General features: G+C 39.0%; 1 protein-coding gene across 1 annotated transcript in view; it reads right to left on the minus strand.

The window, feature by feature from the left end:
• Positions 1–22757, minus strand: part of LOC136291827 (uncharacterized) — a 182292-nt gene that overhangs the window by 40256 nt on the left and 119279 nt on the right. The window contains exons 10-12 of the mRNA XM_066186952.1: positions 18901–18987; positions 15564–15647; positions 10894–11063 (exon numbers count right to left, since the gene is read on the minus strand). Of these exons, the coding sequence (XP_066043049.1) occupies positions 10894–11063; positions 15564–15647; positions 18901–18987 (341 nt within the window). The remainder of the gene's footprint in view (positions 1–10893; positions 11064–15563; positions 15648–18900; positions 18988–22757) is intronic.

The following is a 22757-nucleotide window of genomic DNA, read 5'->3' on the forward strand; positions in this document are numbered from 1 at the left end:
GTACAGGGAAAAGGGGGAGTTGTTTGAAGGCAGAAGGGCTCAATCACAGCACCACTTTGTCCTACTTCCCATCCTGATAGCAGACTCTGCTGTAGCTGAGCCAGCTCCTTCACAAGTCTGTCTTGGTTTCTTCATCAGCTATCTTGAAGTCTAATTACACAAATGGCCTATCTACTGATTTCAGAGCGTGTCATCAAGACCAGGGCTTGAAAAGGTCTTTCAGCCTGGGCTCAACCTAGACACACACAATGGTGCACATTGTTTCTACAAAGATAAGAGCCTGACTCAACACTACTCATCACTCCTGACTGGTTATTTTCAGCACCAAACTACTTCACAAATGGCAGGACGTGGTTGTATAGCACTTTTCAAAAAAATTAATAAATTAAACAAAACCCCACCCAAACACATCCTTTCCTCTTGAAAGCAAGCCCACAAAATTCAGCAAAGCTTAGATGCAAAATCAGTTTGGCTTTTATTGTTCAGCAAAAATGAAGCATTTTCGAAAACATTCACACACACACACACGTCCCTTTTTGGTCAGTCCTAGCAGTGGTATTACAGCTTCTGCTGAGGAGCTCTTCCCACTGAAATTTAAAACAGCCAGTGAAGCACTGGCCTTGGTGAAAACCATACTCCATGCAAGGAGTGCTGTAGGGGTCCACCCCCCTGCATGTCTTCCTCACCAGGTCAGGGTGCAGCAGAGGCAGCATGGAGACACGACCTGTGGGGTCTCCAGCAGCCTCCCACTGCCCACAGCGATCCTGCATCCAGAGCTGGTGCTTCCCCTTCATTCCACTCCTTGAAATACCATGTTGGTACATCACAGTGCAAGTAGTGCTCTCTTTCTGAGGTTTAAACAGATGTCCAGTTAAAATCTTTTACTTAGAATTTCCATCTCTGCATCCTAAATCGTTTTTCAGTGATGGAAGTCCTGCCCACTCTAATTTTTCGGATAGGAGAAGGGAGAGCTCACCGAGCGAAATGTCAGCAGGACTAGAAACAAAACCCAGATCTCTAGTCCCACTAGTGCCTGGCTGCTGTGTGGAGATTCACACCCAGTGACTTCAATATCTAATGCACAGTACACCACAAAATAAGTTTAAAAATTAAGAAACATTTGAGATTAACAAAAAAAAAATGTTGCGAGAAAAGTTAACAATCTTTTCAGGCGAATTGAAATTCTGAGGCTTATCTGCTCCATATTCACTGCAGAGAGATTACAGGGAAGGGACAAGTAAGTTAAATGAGTGCCCTTCACTGGGAACAAAGACTAAAGGAGCTGGATAGGACGTGCTCTGAAAATTGCACTACCCATTACCTGTTGGAATTTGTGTGACCTTGTCAAGGAGATGGCCACAAACTGGAAAGTAAAGTTGTGCCAAACCCTGGACACATGGTATTATTGATGGTGCACTCTGCCAAAAATCGCACCACAAACTTCTAGATGTTTTTCAAAGAGAAAGAGAAAAAGCAACAAAGCAAATCCTCCCTGACTTTCCTTTCAAATACAAAATAATTTACTGTTCACAAGAATCAAATCAAAAACTTAGACAATTGAATGTTTTGTAACAGAACTCAAACTCTCTTTTAAAATTGATACTGCAGAACACAAAGTGAGATTTACTTTAGTTGTGCTACTGCCTTATACACTGAGTGATACAGATACATTTAGTGACAACATTATAGGCTAATCATTTTGATAAATCTGTAAAGCACTGCATTATCTCTAAAAACGCAGCAAAGACTGAGCTACCAGTCAACAGAGGAAAGTAGTATTCTGCTATCAAAGTGAATGCTTTTACAAGAATAAATATCAAAGACGCTAATTCTGAACAGATATGGAAACTAGATCCAGCTGTAAAGTAGGTGTGATAAAAAAGGAGGTGAATTTCCTCAAAATTCAGAGATGTTTTTATTCAGGATTTTGAACCAAGATGACAGGACTAACAAATTAAAAGAACTTGAATCACTTTGCTTAAGATGCGTTGAGAATATTCTGGAGGAATGGCTTCTGCAGAGCTACTCAACTTCTGCAAAACAAAGATTTTACCTCTCCAGCCTCAAAACAGAGAACTCATTCTTCTCATTTCTGTCTTGCTGTTCACGGAGAGATCACCTGTCGTTTCTTCAGAATCACCAGGTGCTCCCTCAGATGCTTCCTACTTCACATTTGAGAAGATGTCACTTTATGACCAAAGGTCATAAACCTTTGGTATCCTCATCAAAATCTAGAGAGTGTTGTAAGTGAATGCAAGGCCATTTATGAGAATGTCTGGCTACCACAGTCAAGCACGGAAAATACGTAATGCTGAAATGTCTATTGCCACTGATTAAGAGACTTTAAGCAGGAACATCTTAGCCTGTCAAAGTTCTACAAATTCAGATGTCTCCGGATTAGACTAGAAATCACCAGCTACTAAGAAGATTCAGACACTTTTAGCCTAAACAGTAATATATAACAGAATATGCTACCAAGATATGATGGAATACACTAACCACATTTCATTAGGGAATACATTCCCTTCTGTATAAAGCCATGTAGCATGACCGATGCCAGTGAAAACCAAAGTGATCTATGCCAATCTATAGATCTAAAACGAACATTTTACATTAACAAGGAAAAAGTGTTCATAAGCCATGTAATGAAATTCAGCATTTTACAACCTTTTTCTGCTTTCTGGATACTGGCAGCAAACTGGGACACAAATGAAGGGAAACTGAAAGGAAATACCAATCGGAAACACTGATTTTTTTTTTGTGGTTTTCCCCCATTCTTCTTCAATTTAAAAATGTTTGTCAATTGCAGCACAGAATGTTTTTATTATTTGTAAAGCATGTTCAAAGTCCCTCATGAAACTTTACTCCTTTAATCCTCTTACTCTTCCCCAAAGCAGGTATCTAATTTTAGGTCTGTTTAGCAGATAGGGAAAACTCGAGTCTTGGCAACAAATTTGCTTGTTACAGCTGCCCAAAAAGAATCATGTTCAGGTCAGAGGTTACAAACTATTTCATCTTTCTGAGTCCCCATTCTTTTTTCTGTCAGTAAAGCATTGCCTCACAAATCTGCCTCCATTATAACTGTAATCAAAAAGCATAGACTTTATCCAGTAATTTCCATTTGTCCTCCCTTTCACATCATCTTCTGTTTCAAGTGTGCAGACACATTTGAACACTTTATAATGAAGAGAGACAGTCACTTACAATTAATATATGAAAAAATAGAGATGGAAAAAACCCTTTAAGTAAGTTTACTGTATGATTGTCTTGAATACAACAGTGGCAATAATGAATTGGCAAGCCTAATGATTTTTTCTCTGTAAAGAACAGTTCTCCTCCTGCAAGCCCACATCCTGCTGCAAGTCTTTGCTGAAAAGAAATTGTTTCATTTATTTAGCTGTGATCCTTCTTTGTTTTGAATGCTGATATGAGCAACTGTATAATAACATCATATTGTGCTGATGTATCTTTGAGTGAGCATGTTGACATTATTATATATTCTCATCATAACCACCAGGTCCTGAAAACTACATCTTGTCTAAGGACCTGGCACAGTAATGAGAGAAACCAACTGTGCTAACTGGTTGCCAGCAGGCCAAACAACAGGGATGATCTTTCAGCTTTGTACTAAATAAATAAGCAGGAATGTAATGCAACTGGACTCTGTTTTACAGGATTTTATCATCTCTCAACTTACACACTACTCGATTATATTTCCCACTAACAAACTGATGTGAACTCCAAAGCCCTTAAAAAGTCAGGTTCCACATGAAAAACCCAAAGGACCTCAAGAGCAGGAGGTTGGACCACACAGACTCCAGAGGTCTGGTTCTACTCCACTTGAATTAATCTGTTCTGTGAAGTAAAGGTCAGATGTGCCACACAGCACAGGTTCCACTCAACAAATTCAGCTCTACTGTAAGACTGCAGAAGCAGAACTTTCCAGCATATAGAACAATTCCTTTATCTGCAGCCCAAAATACATATAGTCTGTCAATACTGCTAAGGCGTACCCATGTCATAAAAGCTAACCAATGGTAGACTTAGCTGCACCTCAGACTACAGTTTGGCGCCAAATGTATTAAAAACACAAATAAAACAACCCTGAGGAAAAAATCATTCTGGAAAATACATGAGCAATTTAAAAATTGGTTTTATTGTAGTTATTTTGTGCAGGTCTATTCATCAGTGATGCTGAAGCTTTCCTTACAATCCTCATCTGAGTTCTGTTTCTCTTAACAGGTGGTCAGTATTTCACGAAGTCTCTTAAACTTCATCAGGACTTAGCAATCACTGATTCTCTTTGAAGGATCTTTCCAATTGCCACTATTTATTGAACCATAGAAATGGACTTCCTCACTAGAGTTTATAGTAGGATAATGAGCCAGAGAGCTGACCAGTTAGATTACCTTAAGCAGCAGCAAATGCAGTATCATCATTTACAGCAGCTGTAGGAATCATTGTTCCAGCTCAACAACATATCAAGAATTACTTCAGTTCTTTAATTGCCCTTCAGATCTTAAAGTGTGAAAGAACACAGGAAAAACCAAGTGAATTCATTTTTAGTGAAAAACATAGGAAATATGGAAGATTTTCATTACTTCCATTCAAATATTTGCTTAAATGAAACTCATATAATCCATGGGCAAAGCAATCAAAAAGGTGTCACAATTTTAAAAAGCAGCTATAGCTATACTGGGAGTATTGTGACAGCACAGCAACAGACTATTGACAAACATATAGAACACCTTTTCCTCGATTTTGCTTATGTTTACATTAATTTCCATGCTCCCTCTTCAATCCCCCCCACTCCTTTAAAAAATAAAATAAAATAAGTATCTGAGTGCCCAGAAGAAATAAGGTAGGAACCTCAGAAATTTGGAAGGTTCCCAGGCTTCCAACTGAGGAAGCAGGAGCAAGCCTAACACAATAAAGATGTTTAGAAATCTTGGATTGCCAACCTACAGGGTGGAGAAGTCCCCTAGCTACATATATGGCTTCTACATCAGACTATGGGTCTACTCGGTGCTGACACACTTCTGAGGGCCACAGACTCTCACTAAGCAGGAAATCAGAAGTCCAAGGGACAGAAGCCCAATATCCCAACCATTGGGAAGTTCACCTTTTATTTTTGCCCCCAAACATAGGTTTCTGTGATATTTTTCACAAGTCCAAGAGTGGGCTACCTGGTAGAACTATAATGAAGTCAACGAGCTCAGTCTAATGATGGATTTCAAAAGAAAATTATGTGCTAAAGAAGATAGCCATAATTCCTACTATATCATGCAAATGAAATGGAAACCATTATACTAACTGACTGTAGAAATGCTTTGACAGTCAAATTATGAGTGTAGCATATAGGTAGCTTGCCTAAAATGAAGTCACCCACTTTTAAGACACAGTGAAAATTAAACAGTGTCAGCTTTTGTAGTCTTGACCCGTAATCCTCAGGAAGAAGAAGGGGGGGGAAAAAAAAAAAAAAAAAACACCAGAGAAAAAATCTCCACCCCAACTCATTTGCACATGACCCTTATTTAAAGTCTTGGTAAATGTCAAAAAGTAAGTTTCTGTGGAGGAAAAGTCACCTTCAACTCTGCATTGCTCTTAGGTGTGTATATTCCCACAAGGGTTATACTCAGAATGGACTGTACAATGCTTAGTAGGCTAAGCCTTTGATGAGGGGAGGTCTGCAGGTACCATCAGGATATAAATAACCTTTCAGGTCCCTTCCAACCCAAATCCCTCTGTGATATGATTCTATGATAGTATTATCCAATGGAGTAGAACATGCACGCAAATGCATGTGGGTGTTTTATATCACTGAGGTCTGATCCCACTAGTTAAATTCATGATTGGAGAGTAAATTTACCATCTTACATAGCATCAAATTTTACCTATGTTCTATCCACTATTAATGAAAGGAAAACTGATCTCTCCATCATCATATAAATTGATCTCTGTGACTTGGCAAAGAGTCAGAGCAGTGATGGTAATGACCCTGTAAGAGTATTAGATCTAATACCCTGAGGCATTAACCTTTGTTTAACCAAAAAGTAAATCTTTTGATGAAAGACAACATTTTATTACTATCCACCTGCAACAAATAGCTCATTTCTTACTACTATAACTCAACTGCTGGTACCGAAGAGCAAAACTTGCACTTTACATTCAGAGGCTCTTGAGTAATTCACATTGAGGTCATGGATCAAAACTGATTATACAGTAATGATGATCAAGTCCTGCAAGGTGCTGTGCCCTGCACAGAGGGGTAAATGTAGCAGCTGAAACTGGTAGAGAGAGATGGAGGCTGTGACCAGTTACCCCTGGTAAAGACTACTGACCAAGTTGCAGAAGAAGGGTGGGCAAACAGGAAAGATGTTCTTGGCTTGTGGGGCAGTTCTGATCCTTTCAGTCACCCAATTTTTTTTTTTTTTTCTGAGAGAACCTACATAAAACTAAGTAGCCACTTTCATTGTCTCAGTTCAGAAACAGCTAAAAATTCTAGAGCTGATATTTTTCCTTGGAATTTAAATTAGCGTATAGCGAGATTATTTTGCCAAAAGCCCATCAAGCACAATCTCACTCCAATCACCATTGTTTGCTCCATCTTCAGCACTCTGTCATGTTTTGAGAGCACCCCATCTCTAAGCAAACATGGTAAGTCAGCATTATTTCAGGTATTTCCTTGCGTATTTCTCTGTCCTGTAAGATCAAGTTTCACCCATAAGATCTGTCCCTGCATTGTCTCATGACAATGGTTTTCTGTGGTGCTCTGAATATCCAGCCTTGGTTGTACCTCCTCAGTTTCTACCACAACACAGTTCCAAGTTTTGATTTTCTGGCAACAGAGTTTATTTTTCTTTATTGAAAGCAGATGTTATTGGGGCCTTTGAAAACCTTGTGCCTACATGGCAGGTCACACTAAACAGCACAGCTATCCAAACTTAATATTCTTTAATCTGTTTGTTAACAGAACATTGACTTCTGCTTAATGCTTTCTTTACAAGAATCTACCAGATCTCCCTGTATACATTTCTTGCCAACCTCAGCTCTCCATTTTTTCAGTTACAAAACAGGACATGAAGTAAGAAAGAATACAGCCTAAAGTTCCAGAGCTGAAATCTAAGATAAACCCTTTTCCCAAAAAATATCCCTTTGAAAAATGCATCTGCCCTTTTGAAAGCTTTGAATCATGGTCATCTCATGCACTGAGCTGCTGTTTAAACAAAAGCCACCTATTTTTTGTAATGCTACTAAGCAAGGAAAAACAACCAACTAAAGGATAGATAGTTGATACATAGCTATCCTTTTCATCCCAACACCTCCAGCAACGCTCCAGTGTAAATCAGGTGCCTCATTGGAGAGAATTTTTGGCAGCCTAAAAAGAAACAGCAGCAACTCAAGTGTGTTTCTGAACCTCACTTTTAAAACGAGTCTCACGTACTGTAAACTCTCACCTGCTATTTTTAACCCTTGGGCTCCCATGTTTTTTTTTCATTTTGTGAAAACAAAGGAATGTGAGGGAGATGTCTGTTGGACTCCTTTACTCAGCCCAAGGGTTAATTACTCAGTTTTGTAGACATTTGAAAATATTATGCTACCTCTAATGGCAAAATTGATAGAAGCTTGTTTCAGGCTCACTTTATGTCATTATGGCAGATTAAATTAACTAATCATAAATTATGCTGGCTAAAGTACATCTGCTACTCACTAAACCTGCAGAGAGAAGGGAAGGGGTTTTTTTCTACTGAGTAAGAAGTAAATGCCATGGACAAAATTAAAGACTTTTGCAAACCAATAAACATACATTCAAGCAACAGACTCTGAGGACCTTGGCAGCAGTCTAACAATGAACCTGTAGCTGTGGTGGAAAAACATCAACACTACAATGCTGCAGGGGTATACCCACGGATCAAAGAGTAAAGATGGCCATTAAAGAATAAAGAAGATCAATTAAACAAGAATTAGCATGCTCACATTATTGCTAGAGGTCTTTGAATACCAATATGACTGTAGTGGGTTGACCGTGGCTGGATGCCATGTACCCACCAAAGCCCTCCCTGACTCTCCTCCACAGAAGGACAAGGAGGGAAAATGTAAAAAAGGGTTCATGGGTTGAGATAAGGGCTGGGAGAGATTGCTCATTAAAGACCATCACTGGCAAAACAGGCTAGAATTAGAAATGTTAATTGAATTTATTACCAACAAAATCAGGGCAGGATAATGAGAAATAAAATAAGGTCTTAAGAGCATCTTCCTTCCAAGCCCTCCCTCCTTCCCAGCTCTACCTTCCCCCACACCAGCCCAGGGACACTGGGAATGGGGGTTACTGTCAGACCATCACAGCTTGTTCCTGCCACTGCTCAGGGAGAGGAGTCCTTCCCCTGCTCCAGCTTGGAGTCTCTCCTATGGGAGACAGTTCTCCATGAACTTCATCAGCATCAGTCCATCCCATGGCAACAGTCCTCCACAAACTGCTCCAGTGTCACTCTTTCACACAATGCAGTACTTCAAGGACAAGCTGCTCCAGTGTGAGTCCCCAGCATGATCACAAGTCCTACCAGAAAACCTGCTCCAGCACACGTTCCTCTCCACGGGTCTGCAGGTCCCACCTGGACTGTTTCCTAGCATGGGCCTCTCATGGGATCACAGTCTCCTCTCACACCTGCTCTGGTGTGGCCTTTTCCATAGGCTGCAGGTGGATCTCTGTTGCCACATGGACCTCCAAGGGCTGCAGGGGCACAGGTGCATCCCCATGGTCTGCATCCTGGGCTGCAGGGGAATCTCTGTCCTGCCATCGGGAGCACCTCCTCCTCTCCTTCTGCACTGACCTTGGCTGGTGTCTGCAGGGCTGTTCCTCTCAAATATTCTCCCTCTGCTTTTCTCTGGCCACAATTACAACTGTGCAACAGCTTCCCCTTTTTTTTTTTTTTTTTTTTTTTTTTTGGTCCAATAAAATATATTATCACAGTGGTGTTACCATCATTTCTAATTGGCCCAGCCTTGGCCAGTGTTTGGTCCATCTGGAAGCCACCAGAGAATGGTGCTGCTAGGTATGGTGGAAGTTTCTGGCAGCTTCTCCCAGAAGCCACCCCTGTAGCTGCCCCCCTACCACTACCAAAACCTGTCCACACAAACACAATACAATGACATGGTGTTTGCAGCATCTACTCCCAATGTCAGCTCTTCCATTTTCTGTTCAAAGGGACTGAATACACCATTTCTGTAGGCTTTCAAGGAAGGGATGGATGTATGGATCACTGATATAGAAGACAATACAGATTTTATAGGGATCCTCTTTTTACTCTCTGTATTGCAGAATGCAGATGTGACAGCTAATACTGTCACTGGGACTAAATTCCTTAGCAGGGCATGAAAAACTGAAGTTAGAGATGCGTGAGAGGAATGGACAGAAGACATGGGCACCAAAGATCTCTCTGTTGCTAAGTAAAGAATGAGTCCCTCTCTGAAAACTCATGGTAGACCAGCTAAATCAATCCCATTAAATGAGGATTTGCTTTCTTTTGGACTAATATAAGGAAGAAAAGCACTATTGTATTGTATTACATGTAAATTCACATATGTAGTTGTCAGTTAACAATTGGGGTGACCAGATAGCTTCTGTCTAGGAAACAAACTCTGCTGAACACCTCCAAAAAGATTGCAAGTAAGATGATCAGCCATGTGACCATGTTTAGAGAAAGGGTAAATAGAGTTTTGACACATCTATTGTGTTCCTTCAGGTGTCATGGAGCCTCATGAAGCTTTGGGGGTGCCTGAATAGCCCAAACATAGTTAAAGTGCAAACTCTCAACACATTATAACCTTGTGGAAAGGTGCAGTACTTTCTGTTCACCTGTTCCCAGGTTCATTCTCCGACAGTCTCTTGAGGCAGATGAGGTTCTTAGCACCATCTGAGTCCTTTTTCCTCACAGCTCCCTTACATTTCATGTTCTCTGAACAGAATTACCCATACTACCTTCCATGCATGATGTATACAGCTATAAAAAAGTCACAAGGAATGAAATATAGCTACAGAATTTAGAGGAAAGTAGTAAGGAAGAGAATTGTGTCCCTCATCATCACGCAGGAGGTAATGATAAAGTTTAGTCCTGCAGCGGGGGAAAAAATCTAAAAACTTCCCCTGAAAATAAAAGAAAGCTTAGATCACCATCAGTCACTAGATAACCTATTTTAAGCCCATCAGAGCCAGTGCGCTGTTCTCATGTTGCTAATTAAAAATGATAGATTCATCAATTAATCTCTCTTCCTGTCCTCTAGCCTTAGTATAAGATTTTTCAAAGGGACAAATGGTCATTAGCTGCCCACAAGTATCATTTCAGCCCTGCAAACTTGTGCCTTTGTCAACATGAACCAGAACCTGTCTCTTTATGCTATAAATGACAAAAAGAAAACCTTAGAAAGCTTTGCCATCCTGATAAACATAACAGACTTATAATGGGGAAATAATCTTATCCTGTGTACAATGAACATCACTACACAAATCCTCCCTGGACTCCAATCTGAACTTGCTCACTGATGAATAAGCCTCTGTTAAATGTGGCAGAGAGAGATGTCCTAGACTTAGTCTCTTGATTGAAACTCAATTGCAATATTACTACATAGCAGTCAGAGATTCTCCACTATTTAGGAAAGAAGCCATGAAGGCAATCTATTTTTATTCACATTGAAATGGAGACAAAGATAAAGGTCCTGCTGTTAGCTTAGGGAAGTGCCAGTCACATAAAGCATGCCAAAGACAATGGTTATCCTTTCCTCTTTCAATACACATATCGCCAGGCAGAGAAATAGAATTGGGGTGTACAAGGTTAACAAGCCAGCATCATGTTATGAAGCAAGTGATAAAATTGCCTTATAGTTCTTAACTCTGACCTGTTCCAGTGGAAAGCTGCCAAGCAGAATTATGTCATCCTGAACATCCCTCTCAAACTGTTCGATATATGAAGGGATCTCTTCATCCTCAAGCTCCCTGTGAAGGTCGCATGCCTTACTGGAGCTGACAGGCATTACAGCATCCGGAAAATCTTCACTGATGACACGGGCTGCTTGAAACAAAAGTGGCAGATTATCTCTCAGCAAATGGGAGTTCATTCACTGCTTACTACCTTCTCAGTTAATATGCTTGGCCCACCAACACTCCAAGTATTGAATCAGCATCAGTTACACAACTGACTGGTGTCAAGTGCCAGTACCAGGAAAACTGTCCTCAAGTGCAACATCTGAATTCAGGTACAAATTTAGCATGTGCAGCTTGTTCCTTAGGTACTTTTTAAAAGGCATGATCTACATTTCCACTGGCACTTTGCTCACCTGTTAATCTTAAGGGGACTGGCATTTGGAACAACTTTAGCATTCCTTCCTGAGGAATAGGAATAATAACTTCAATTGAATGGGAGTTCATATGATCAAGCATCTTTCTCTCAACTCACCTCAAATGATTGGATTCCTTCCCCTAGGTGTATGTGTACAGCACCTGCCTGGTTTATTGGGTCCAGTTCTGCTCTCACCCAAACCATTCCCCTGATTTCACTGCAGTGATGTGTGCAGAACCAAAGGGTACATGCATCACATAAATAAAAAAAAAAAAAATCCCATTCATAAAGTCAGCCTTAAAGAGAAACTTTGTCTTTTCTCAGTTTAATTAATCATGCTATGTTAAAAAAAGAAAATAGATCTTCTCACAGATATCTGCTATGGTACTAATACTAATTTGAATCATAAATAATGACAACTATTTTTGCTCATCTCTCCACATTAGGATAACTGAAAAATAACAGACATCAGATTGCCCAAATCTCTCTGTCTGGCTTCATATATCTGTGTGTAAGCTTTTATAGTTCTCTGTGCCTATCTCTTAAAGAAATTGCCGTATCTAGTTATTTGCTTCTCTTTGTCCATCCTACAACATGAAAGCAGTTAAAAGAGAGGTTTTTTCCTCACCCTCCTTTGAAGTCTCTAACTCTCTAATGAAGACCAGAAAAGGAAAGATAAAACTAAGGCTATTAACATTTCCAGTTTTGCTCACTGCTCATTGTTTAATGACTTCAATTGCTGAACCTCCCGAGTACTTAAATCACCTCGGTGCCACCAACACACAGGAAGTAGGGTGGGTTTTCTATTTAATTACAACAGGATACAATTCAAAATCATGTTGGGGGAAATGTACAGTAGACATAAACAACTCAAACCATTACCTTAGGGTACACATCTCTTCATGTAGCACTTTACAAACCTAATGAAAAGTGATTTGACCTATAACTATTAACTGCAAAAACAAAGCAATATTTACATTTAAATTTACTGTAACATTAAGGGTTTGGCTAGGAGAGAGAAAACCCAGGAAGCAGAGGAAAAAGAAACATTGCCAAAAGCAGAAGATGGAGCATCGCTTGTTCTCCTTGATGCTGTGTTGTACACAACGGGCCATATGCTCAGCTGGAATAAATCAGCTGCTTTACTGCTTTCACAGGAGCACTGCAAGTTTACATCCTGGGAAGTCAGTAGATTCCTGTCTCAGGGTAGAGCAATAGTCAAAAAGGGAAAAAAAACATTTGGTTCAGAAAGATAAAAATGAAACAATTCATCAAAATATACTTTTTCTTCTTTGTCTTTCTTATTTTTGTGAGGAATCATATCAAGTGAACTCAGTTTTGGGGAAAGACTTTGGACTCATTTTGTCAAAAAAGAGCAAAAGAAGAGAGAGAGCATTGTCAAAAGCCTTTTCAAGGGAAGCAACTCTGAAAAATAGAAGGATAAATTACAATTTAGATGTCAAAAATATTTGATAAAAGATACATATGTTCATTTAAGCAGAGTTGTTCATTTGCCTGAATTGGAAACAAGGTGAGAACAGGGTTAGTCCAGTTGATCTGTTCCTTCTGCAGTGGCTTTGCAAAGAAACTTCTCAAACTTGGTCAGCATCAGGTTGGTCCTTGCTTGAACTGACCCACAGATTGGAGGATTGAGGTGTTGCCCCAGATACTTGACCAAAAGAAAAGCAAAATAAATCCTCACTGTACAAAAGTAGCCAGTGTTAAAAATTCTACTACTTTGTATACAGAGGATAAAATGGCTGAAAATTCATTAATGGATTGATAAACTAATTAAAAACTTGCTGCATGAAGTTGTTAGCATGGGCATCAAAAGTTTATATTGTTTTGGATGTACCTAACCCTGTGAGTCATGATTTCCTTGTAGCTTAAATCCCTTCAGCACAGGCTGTATTTGCAGATGCTGGGCTGTAATTAAAACAATCTCTCCGGTATTAGTTTGACTGCTTGTGACTTCATTTACTTCTGTATTTGTCCATCAGACAGCAGCAATTTATATACTGAGGTGATAATTTAAAGGGTATATTCAGTAGCAGACTACACCTCAGGATGGGCTTGATGCATAAAGCTGCAACAAACTCCATACAGAAAAATAATTTTGGTTGCCTGGTCCAGAAAACTGTGCACAAATTGTGTCCAAAAGAGATCAGTGCTGAACACTTATGCACCTTCAGGCAACTAAATATCTGCAAAATTTGGCACTTCAGTTTTTTGGTTCTTGCCAAAGAACAATATAATAGAAATTACTTTTTATGGCACTCATGTATTATCATTAAAAATGTTAATGGATCACAATCTTATATTGACAAAAATGCAAGGTAAAAATATGTAGTCTATATCTTTAAAAAGAAACAACCAATGCTGCCTTTTAAGTTCCCTTATAATATGAAATAACACATACCACAAGAGTGACCAACAGGTTACTTGTTTTCAGTTACTCAGCAACAAAATACTTTAAATATACAATTATATAGATTCTGAGCCATGTTCTTTCCTTTCCTTTGGGGATCATCTATTAATAAGGACTATATGACTATGTGATTTTTCAGCTCAGTGGCCAAATGAAGAAACGAAGCAGTTCTGTAAGAGTGGAACCAAATGAATCCTAGTTTTCTATGGTTTTTCTTATGTCTAATAAGGGTCAAACTCCCATATTAGCTTTTCCCTGAATGGAGACATTAATAATGCTTGTCTGCCCTGCTCAACTGCCCACTTCCATAAAACTGGTAGGGAAGTCATACCTGTGAGACTTGCTCCCTGTTAAAACAAAAAGGGTTGGAAGTGACCAACTAGTTTAAATACTGGGAGGGAAAAACACAGGCAGCAATAAACACACCCTGATATATGCACAGAGGTGGAAAATGCACAAGCTTCACCTCCCCAGCAAAATCTCTCTTTTCTGGATTTGCTTCACCCAAGCAAAGAAAAGCAATAAAATCAGCTAGAATGATGTGCAGCTTCACCCACAGGACTAGCTCTGGTACCCATCATGGCACTTATAAGAAATAAAAGCAGCGAGGCACAGCTTGAGGCACATGAGAGCAGTGGCCTGCAATGTGTGCCCCATCTGCTCCCCCCAGCCTACACTGGGGGCTCTGACGTGCACATGGGGTGTGAGACACACATGCTGATGCATTTGCTTGCCCCAGAACTGACATAACATAGAACAGTTGAGATCTTGCTAATAACTTGTTAAAGGTTTTTGCTTAAACTATCTACCTGAATTTAGCTGTGATGGTTTCACCTTTTCCCCCTTGCAGTTAAAATGAGACAAAATGGGTTTCAAAGATGTTACTGATACCGACCAGTGCCAGTTCAAGAGATTTTGCAACCCTAGGCAAATGAAAACATTTGCCTCTTCTAGAACAAAGTTGCTTGTAAGCTAAAGAGCCATAAAACAAGTTGCAGCTCCTGGAGCTCCAGTGCCGTAGGCAACCACCTGCTCTGTCTCCCTGACAGAGTAGGCCTGTATATTGCTGAAATACAAGAAGCCTCATACAGATACAAAGAACACAAAATCATTTTGCAACAAAAGACATCTGCTGAAAAAGGAGAGGGTGGATGGGCAAAAAATACAAGGGCTGCTCTGAGCTGGGCTTGTACAAAAGTCACTTCTCCCAGGACGAACCAGAGGAGAGCAGCAGACGTGGGCCTTGTGTAAAGGCTGTGAAGGTAAAGGTCTTGTGAATCTGTGAAAGTAAGTGAAACCAAAGTAAGGTTGTTTGCTTGAGGTGAAGAAATCTCTTATATACTTCATTGTTTTTACTGTGGATGGAACGTCAATTTGTATTTTCCAACAAAGCCACAGAGAACACTTTCCTGCTCTTCTGTTAGTGTAAATCCTTGTATAGATAACCAAAACCAGTGTCATGTGACCCATGCATCAGACAAATTGCCCACCCATTTATCTGCTTAAATAAGGATTTCTAGATTTGAGCACATAAGAAATTATATTTCCATTCTTCCTTCTTAAGTGTGGAATTCAACATGCAGTGAAGCAATCATGACAAAGCATGCCACTTAAGTTACAGTTAAAACTACATAAACATGACACAAAACAAAAACATTTGGAGAAAAAGACCATTCAGAATTGCATTAAAATCATCATCCCTTTGACTTCTGAGTTCAAGGAGTTGGATTACCCTCTCTCCTCCCCACATACAGACTCAAAAGAGTTTTATTTTTCTATATGCAATTGACTTTGTTATTTACCTTGGAAGTCCAGCATCTTGCTTTCTTCATCTAGAAGTTTCATCAGTTTAGAGTACAGGATTTGCTCATCAAAGTTCACAGGATCTTAAAAAAACAACAGTAAAACAACTATAGTTTCTTCCAGTGGTATTTCAGGAAATGCTATTTTAAATGAAAAGTAAAGATATAAAAATACAAAAGTTAGGAAGTCCTTTGACACCTGAAGATAGTTTTTACAGTGCTAGTTTCATAGCTCAGATTAAAATTATAGTCACTTGTTTGATGTAAGACAATGCAAAATAAAAAATGTAGCCACATACTTGTAAATGGTGGGCAATATTACATGTTGTTCTGGACTGAAACTGGTTTATAAATTCTGCCAATAAAGCAGCTGAAATGACTGCTTATATTCACATTGCCAGGTTAATTCTATTTGACTCTTAATGAAAATCAAAATACCCAATTTATTCCAATGTGATTTTGGATCTTCATTAGAAATTTTACCTTGCTGTCCATAATATTAACATATTATCTAGTATGAGTAGTCATTGCAAACTCTATGAATTTTGAGCTTGTGGCCGGTTAGTCAAATTATCAGTAATATCTGCAGATTTTAAAAAGCAGCTAAAGATATGCACACTTACCTTTTTCCATGAGACATAATAATAATAATAATAATAATAATAATAATAATAATAATAATAATAATAATAATAACTTAAAGGTTCTGTATTCAAGAGAGAAATTAGCAACTGGGACCATTTTCTCTCCAGATCTCTCAGACCCTGACTTCTGTAAGTTGTCAGTGAAGACAGGCAGATAGAAGACCGAATAAATGCATACAAGGCAGGTGGATTGAAGTACAGCTACATGCAAATTTGTGTGGCTCTTTTTAAGTGCTCAACAGAATCCCAAAGAATACAGGTTTTTAACCATGAAATTTCAGAGACAAGTTTTTCAGTTACACTGATCTTCTAAAGAAGGTAATGCCTTCTGCAAACCTCTTCTGAAAGTGCAGAATCTTTTACATTTCTTTTAGCCTGCAACACTGAAATGTTCCCTTGGCAAGGGGGGCAAGCAAATCCCGAGTGGGAGGTTGTTTGCTTTCAGGGCACTATGAACTCATACAAATTTCCAGAACAAAACTAATTTATCAAATATAGAAAAGATAATTGCCAATATCTTCTTTTTCACAGAATAACCCATTAAAGAATAGTTAGTGGCTGAAGATTTGCTTTTCACAAGATATTCTCTTTGGGCATTGAGCCTGGCTTTCTAAAACTCTAGGAGTGTAATTTGAAAGTGTGCCCTGATTTCTTCATGTTTTTCTGGTTTAGTCTCTTCCTCAAGACAAGCTGCTAGCCAAAAAGAAGAGGTAAACCAGTATGGTTTCCAGTCAGGGAATGACCACGTAGGACCAAACTTTAGTTCTGACTGTCTTTTTTAAATCCAGCCACTACAAAAAAAATACTTCCACTAATTTAACACTTCTGCCAGGAAAAAGAAGCCAGACAGGGATCCTGGTTTGTAAGTGTTGACAAAACAGAGTGCTTAAGGCACTGTGCAGAAGTGCAGAAGACACCTCTGGAGTCCATCTAGCCCAGTTCCCCCTGCTCAAACAGAGCCAAGTTGCCCAGGACCATATCCAGGCACCTTTTGAATGTCTGTAAGGTAAACATTTTGCTCTTGGCAGAGGTATTGGTAAATACAGCATTATACTGCTCTACAGAGGTCCACACAGCCAAGCTGGGGCTGGTACTGTTGCTATTTGACTTTTAATAAGCAAGTGTTATCCCAACCTTTGAATAACATTTCTGCCAGGGAGACAAAGGAGGACCACCAAAACCTCTCTATTCCAAACCCTGGAAGTCAATCTATTAGGAGCCTGTTCCAAATTCTAAAATAAATAAATATATAAACTCCCCACCACACAATACAAAATCGGCATTTACGGGAAAGTTTATCACTCAGCTTCTTCAACGAAGTAAAGAGAATGTTTCCTCCCAATAAGAACTGTATTTCCGTATATCCCTTAGGTAACCACTCTGTCCGTACATGATTTCAGGCACACATGCACAGATACATAAATCTAATCTGCTTTTCATTCTCTGGTTATGAAGCAGATCATGACTCATAAAGCCTTTTCATAAGATGAACCAAGGCAGGACCAACAGGAAAAAAAAAAAAATCTTTCCTTTAAAAACTCTGAGACAGAAGTTGACTTCCAAAGTCAACTTCCAGAGTATTACACTGCTATCCTACACAATGAATGGGGAAATTATTAGGATTAGATGTAACTGAACCTTGATCAACCTTGATTTTTTTTTTTAACCAGAACACAGTAATTCAAGTTAGCTATATGCAATAGAGCCTGCTTTTTTCACAGAACTTTTTGTCTCAGAAGTTTAAAACCTCCAAACGTGCTCAAAGTTTCTAGTGACTTTCAGAAGTGAACAACTTTGAGACCCTTTATGATAGATAACTTTTTTTTAGATCTGACTACAGCTCTGCATCCAGAGAGTTCCTGCAGCACAAATAAGCACAGGCTTTAGAAAAGCAAAGGGGTAGCAAGGTAAGGCAGGAGAGCTAGCTCTCGCGTGTTATCGGCTTGTTAGTGCTTAACAACAGGAGCCGGGCCAAAGCACTCCGTGCATGGCTAAGCACTTCATTACCATGATGATGCTCTTACTTAAGTCCATGCAAATTCAGGCAGGCCCGTTCCCACCCTTTTTTATCTAAAAGCCGTGACAGCAGAGGAGAATTTCCTCTGCTAGACAATACCTCCTGGTTAATCTCCCTTATACCTATGCATAACTTCTGTTCTTCCAGCTCTGCAGCCACACCCTCCCACTGGTTGCTATCGCCCACAGAGAGCAAAGCCAAGTATCTCGGCTAAACTTGCAAAAAAAGAAAACCCAAAAAGCCGCCTCATGCACTTTTACGCACTCTGGGGTTTCCTTCTGTTAGGCAAACACACATTCAACTCCGTAATAAAATTGCTCTCCTAGGAGGACTTTGGGAGCAGGATTGTGAAAAAGCTACAGCTTAGCACTCAGTTCTGGACTAACTTCATTAATTAGAAAGAACACGGCGTAGACAATGCTCTCGCAGCGTGCTTCATTTTGCTACAGTAGCACAGTGAATACAGAACAGCTTCATTTTTACCTGCCCATTAACTCACTGTCCTTGATCAAAGTCTGTGTATACTGCCTATCGTGTTCAGAGCAGTTAAGGCTTGGAATTTAAATGGTAAACCTCAATATTTAAATAGAACTGCATATGTGATCCCTGACACCTCATTTTCATGAATGGAAAAGAATATTCTGACACCAAAATTACATACTTAATTCTGCCTCACCTTCCTCACTGACCTCCATCCCACACTGCCTTGGGTTTATTTCCTCACCCATCAATGGGTCAAAGTAATTTCTGCTGTATTCATTTCCTGTGGAACGCACATGAAGTAAGGGTCAGCGATTATTAGAAGCACATGAACTAAAATGTTAATTTTGAAATCGACACCAGCAAGCAAAGGGACATTTTTCGCTACTTTACAAGCTTAATTTTTTAAACAAGTCCTCTAAGCCTACTGGTAACTGCAATTATCATCTTGTGAAAGGTCAGAAAAGGTAATTCTGGAAACAAGTGCACTTTATGTTACTTTTTCGCAGGAACCAATGAAAAAAAAATCTCAAATTTAGATGGCAGAAAGATAAGAATTTTTTTTAAATACCCAATATAAGCCAAATTATTCTTGAAACACACCGTATAAGTGAATTTTCCATACTGAAAAGGAATTTGTATTTCACAGCCGACCTCTCCAGTTTCAACAGTTTTAAATTTCACCACTGAGGTTTCAACGTCTGGTGCATCTTTAATACTGTATTGAACCAGAGAAGTGTTTAATTACAGAGGAGATACCAGGATGCTGCCTCATTAATCTGAACAGCAATTATGTTCTGTTGGGCTAGGTAACTAATCCAAGATTTTGATGGGATAAACCCACTCATTTTAGTATTTGGCTATTTTACCAGCTATTTTTATCTGCTCTTTAAAAAATAAACAAATTTACAAAAAAATCATTTGTTAGAATTATCATAAAATGATACTGTATCTAGCTGCCTAGAAGAACTCATGGTAAAAGCCAGAATAATTTTCCTTACACAAGGAGGAAGGGCAGGTTTTTCCTCAAAATATATCTTTTCTTTAGCAAAAGTGCTACACTCTATTAAAACCATCCGCATGTTCACTGGGTTTGCAAACACTGTAAATTGTTATTGAACAAGGGAAAAAAAGTAAAATAATTAAGTCCATAACAAATGTTTTAATTGCTTGAATAGACATGGATGCATATCCTGGAAAATACATAAAAGCTAAATGTTTGAGGGGGTTAATTCATCCAAGATACACTACGGTTGTCTATAGTGTATTTGTTTTAGGATCAAAAATAATCCAAGCAGCAGCTCCTTTTCAGAGACTAAATGAAACTTTGATATGAAACTAGGTTTAATTTATATTTCTGGACTGGCACATTTTGACTGTCAGTCTCTGTTCCTTCAATGTAGTAAGTACAAGAACTGAAAATTTGCTTTACCTTGAGGTCTCAATAAAGAAAAAATAAATGAGTTTCATTTTTGTTACTTTATCTGTCAACAACTACTAGGCTGGTATGAATCTTGGCAGTATGTAATCAAAGTCTTATGTAGTGCAATAACAGAGCCATTCTACCTTATTCACTGTAATTGTTTTTCTCTAGCACAAAGCACCGTGATGTTATATGAACACCCCTTCACATGTTGGTAAAATAATTCACCTACGTGCTAAAAAAGAAAATGATGATGCATTTCTTTATTCAATTACATCATAGCTGTAAATGTAAATTGCTGGAATGTGCTTAGCACACATACAAAAAATACTCAGCTGTGGCATAGGCTTTTTGCACAATCTTACTATTACAGCAGCTTTTATTGAATTTTAATATCCCATGTGAGTCTGGTGTGAAACTTTGAGGAGCAGACTTTTGGGCAACTCTTCTGGACAGAATAATTGGCATTTAGGAGGAAGTGTCATGTTATATTTGAGTCTGCAAGGCATGGAAACCATTATTCAAAAAAAAAGAGATGCATTGACAAATACCATTAAGTAGCTAGCTCTCTGGTCCTCTTTTTTTTTAAAAAAAAAAACCTCTTTTAAAAAAGAACACTTTGAGGAGTATGGGATATTTTGTCCAGGGCTTTGGCTTTGTCAGAACCACACACAGCTGGTGACAGACAGTTATGCAGACGGAAAAAGAACCACAAGGCTTGATTTCTTCAGAGCAATATACACACTTGAAAACTTACAGAAGCAGAACAAGTGGTAAACAGAATAACCTCCTCATGGTGATTTTATAGATAACAAGCCATTTTAAACTGCAAGACTCCCCAGAAAACTTTTATTGAGACTTTCATAGGAGCCAAATCACTCAAACCTTAGGTCACTGCTCTGGGCAGGGGATGTTGCTGTTTGTGGGTTTCTTGGTCTTTTTTCCTCCCCTCAGCTCAACACACACCTTGACAAGTGGTGTGACCAGGACATCTGGGCTCTGGGCAGGTCCTAAAATTATTCAGGGGCAGTGGGAGTTGCTTAAGCTTCAAAATACAAAATTATCAATTTTAGTCAACATAACACACTGCCTAAGGCATTTTGCTAATAACATTTTGTGAGCATGTGAACAGATTACTAATCACTTCACATTTGCTTTTGGAAATATTTGAAAGTGTATAACATGTAAATTAACAGTCCACTAAGGAATTCACATGGCTCTGCTTTGTGGTATAAACAAAGCAAATGCTAATACAGAGCTTGCTTGTAGGTATTTTGAACAGCACCATATAGCTTGGTGCTTTCAACACAGCAAGTTACTTTGACAACCCGCTCCCTAAAAGACCTGGCCACCTTTAGAAACTTGGGTCTTTCCTTTGATCCAGAGGTTCCCTCAAACACATTAGCTCAATTTGAAGTCCAGTTCATCCCTCAAATTGTGTTATTTCATGTGGAAAATACAATGGATAATTCAGGAAATCAGAACTGAAATGCAAACCCACAAATTATCTATACATTAAAATAAAAATGGAAAGAAGGGTGTTGGCACAACAGTGACCAGATGGGAATTAATACAGTTTAATTAAAGCAAGAGAAGTTGCTAATAAAATTAGCATAATCCTGGGATGCAGCCCATGGGACTGTACACGAATTACTAGGACTGGATGAAACTTAAAAGATGGCTTTTAAACTAAGATGTCTGTAGTCAATTATGCCATCTATGTCCTGAGAATACCACACAGGAAAGGCATGACTAAGCTGAATTTCTATGTTGTCTTCTACTCCACAGAGAGATCAGATAATTCGTATCAATTACTCTTGAAAGGTATAGCACAGAAATTGGATAACAAGAAATTATTCCATTTATGTTGTATTACCAATCTAGATTTTTAGTTTAATGAAAGAATAGACAAAACTCTGTTGGATTTGTGAAGTGCCTCCCAATCAAAGTAAAAATTAAGGAATTATCAATAGCCAGATGACTGACTACTAAAAGCTTGAATAAACAATTACTGGTGCTTTTTTTCAGAGTGAACCCGGTTTTTCAGGGTAAAAGAAAAAAATATTGGCATGAGCCATCTTTCTTTAGAAGACAGTATGCAGATTATGGCCTGCACAAATTCACCATGAAAATGGACAAGTCCATTTTCAGACAGCACCATGGTTCAACACATGTCTACCAATGACTTGGGAGATCATTACTGGACATTAGTAAGGCAACTCATAGAAGCCTTTTGCATCAGATAGAATAAGACAGAGGCATTTTGGAAAGATGAAATTCCAGCCTGAGACAGCATTTTGACCCAAAGTGGTTTTGAAACATAGTGATGCAGCTGGGAACGGAAAAGAGTAGTCCTCCTTTCCCACACCCAATTTAAAGCATTGATTTCAGCTGCAATTCCTATTAGGGAACATCATAGCAAATACTCACATTCTCCATTCAACAGAACTGGACTTATTTCCCTGGGGATACTTTTCATTTTACTTAGCAGACAAGGCCCTTTGGGCAGCCCAGACTGAAGGCTCCGTGATAACATATTTCTCCCCTTCTTTATGAGCGCCAAAGCAGTGTCCTGGGGTCAGACTTGAATATCTTCAAAGAAGAGTGACCACATCAACTTGGCCAGGAAG

The sequence above is a fragment of the Chamaea fasciata genome, unplaced genomic scaffold (genome assembly GCF_029207755.1).
Source record: "Chamaea fasciata isolate MVZ Bird 193981 ecotype frontalis unplaced genomic scaffold, bChaFas1.0.hap1 SCAF_1, whole genome shotgun sequence".
Lineage (NCBI taxonomy): Eukaryota > Metazoa > Chordata > Aves > Passeriformes > Sylviidae > Chamaea > Chamaea fasciata.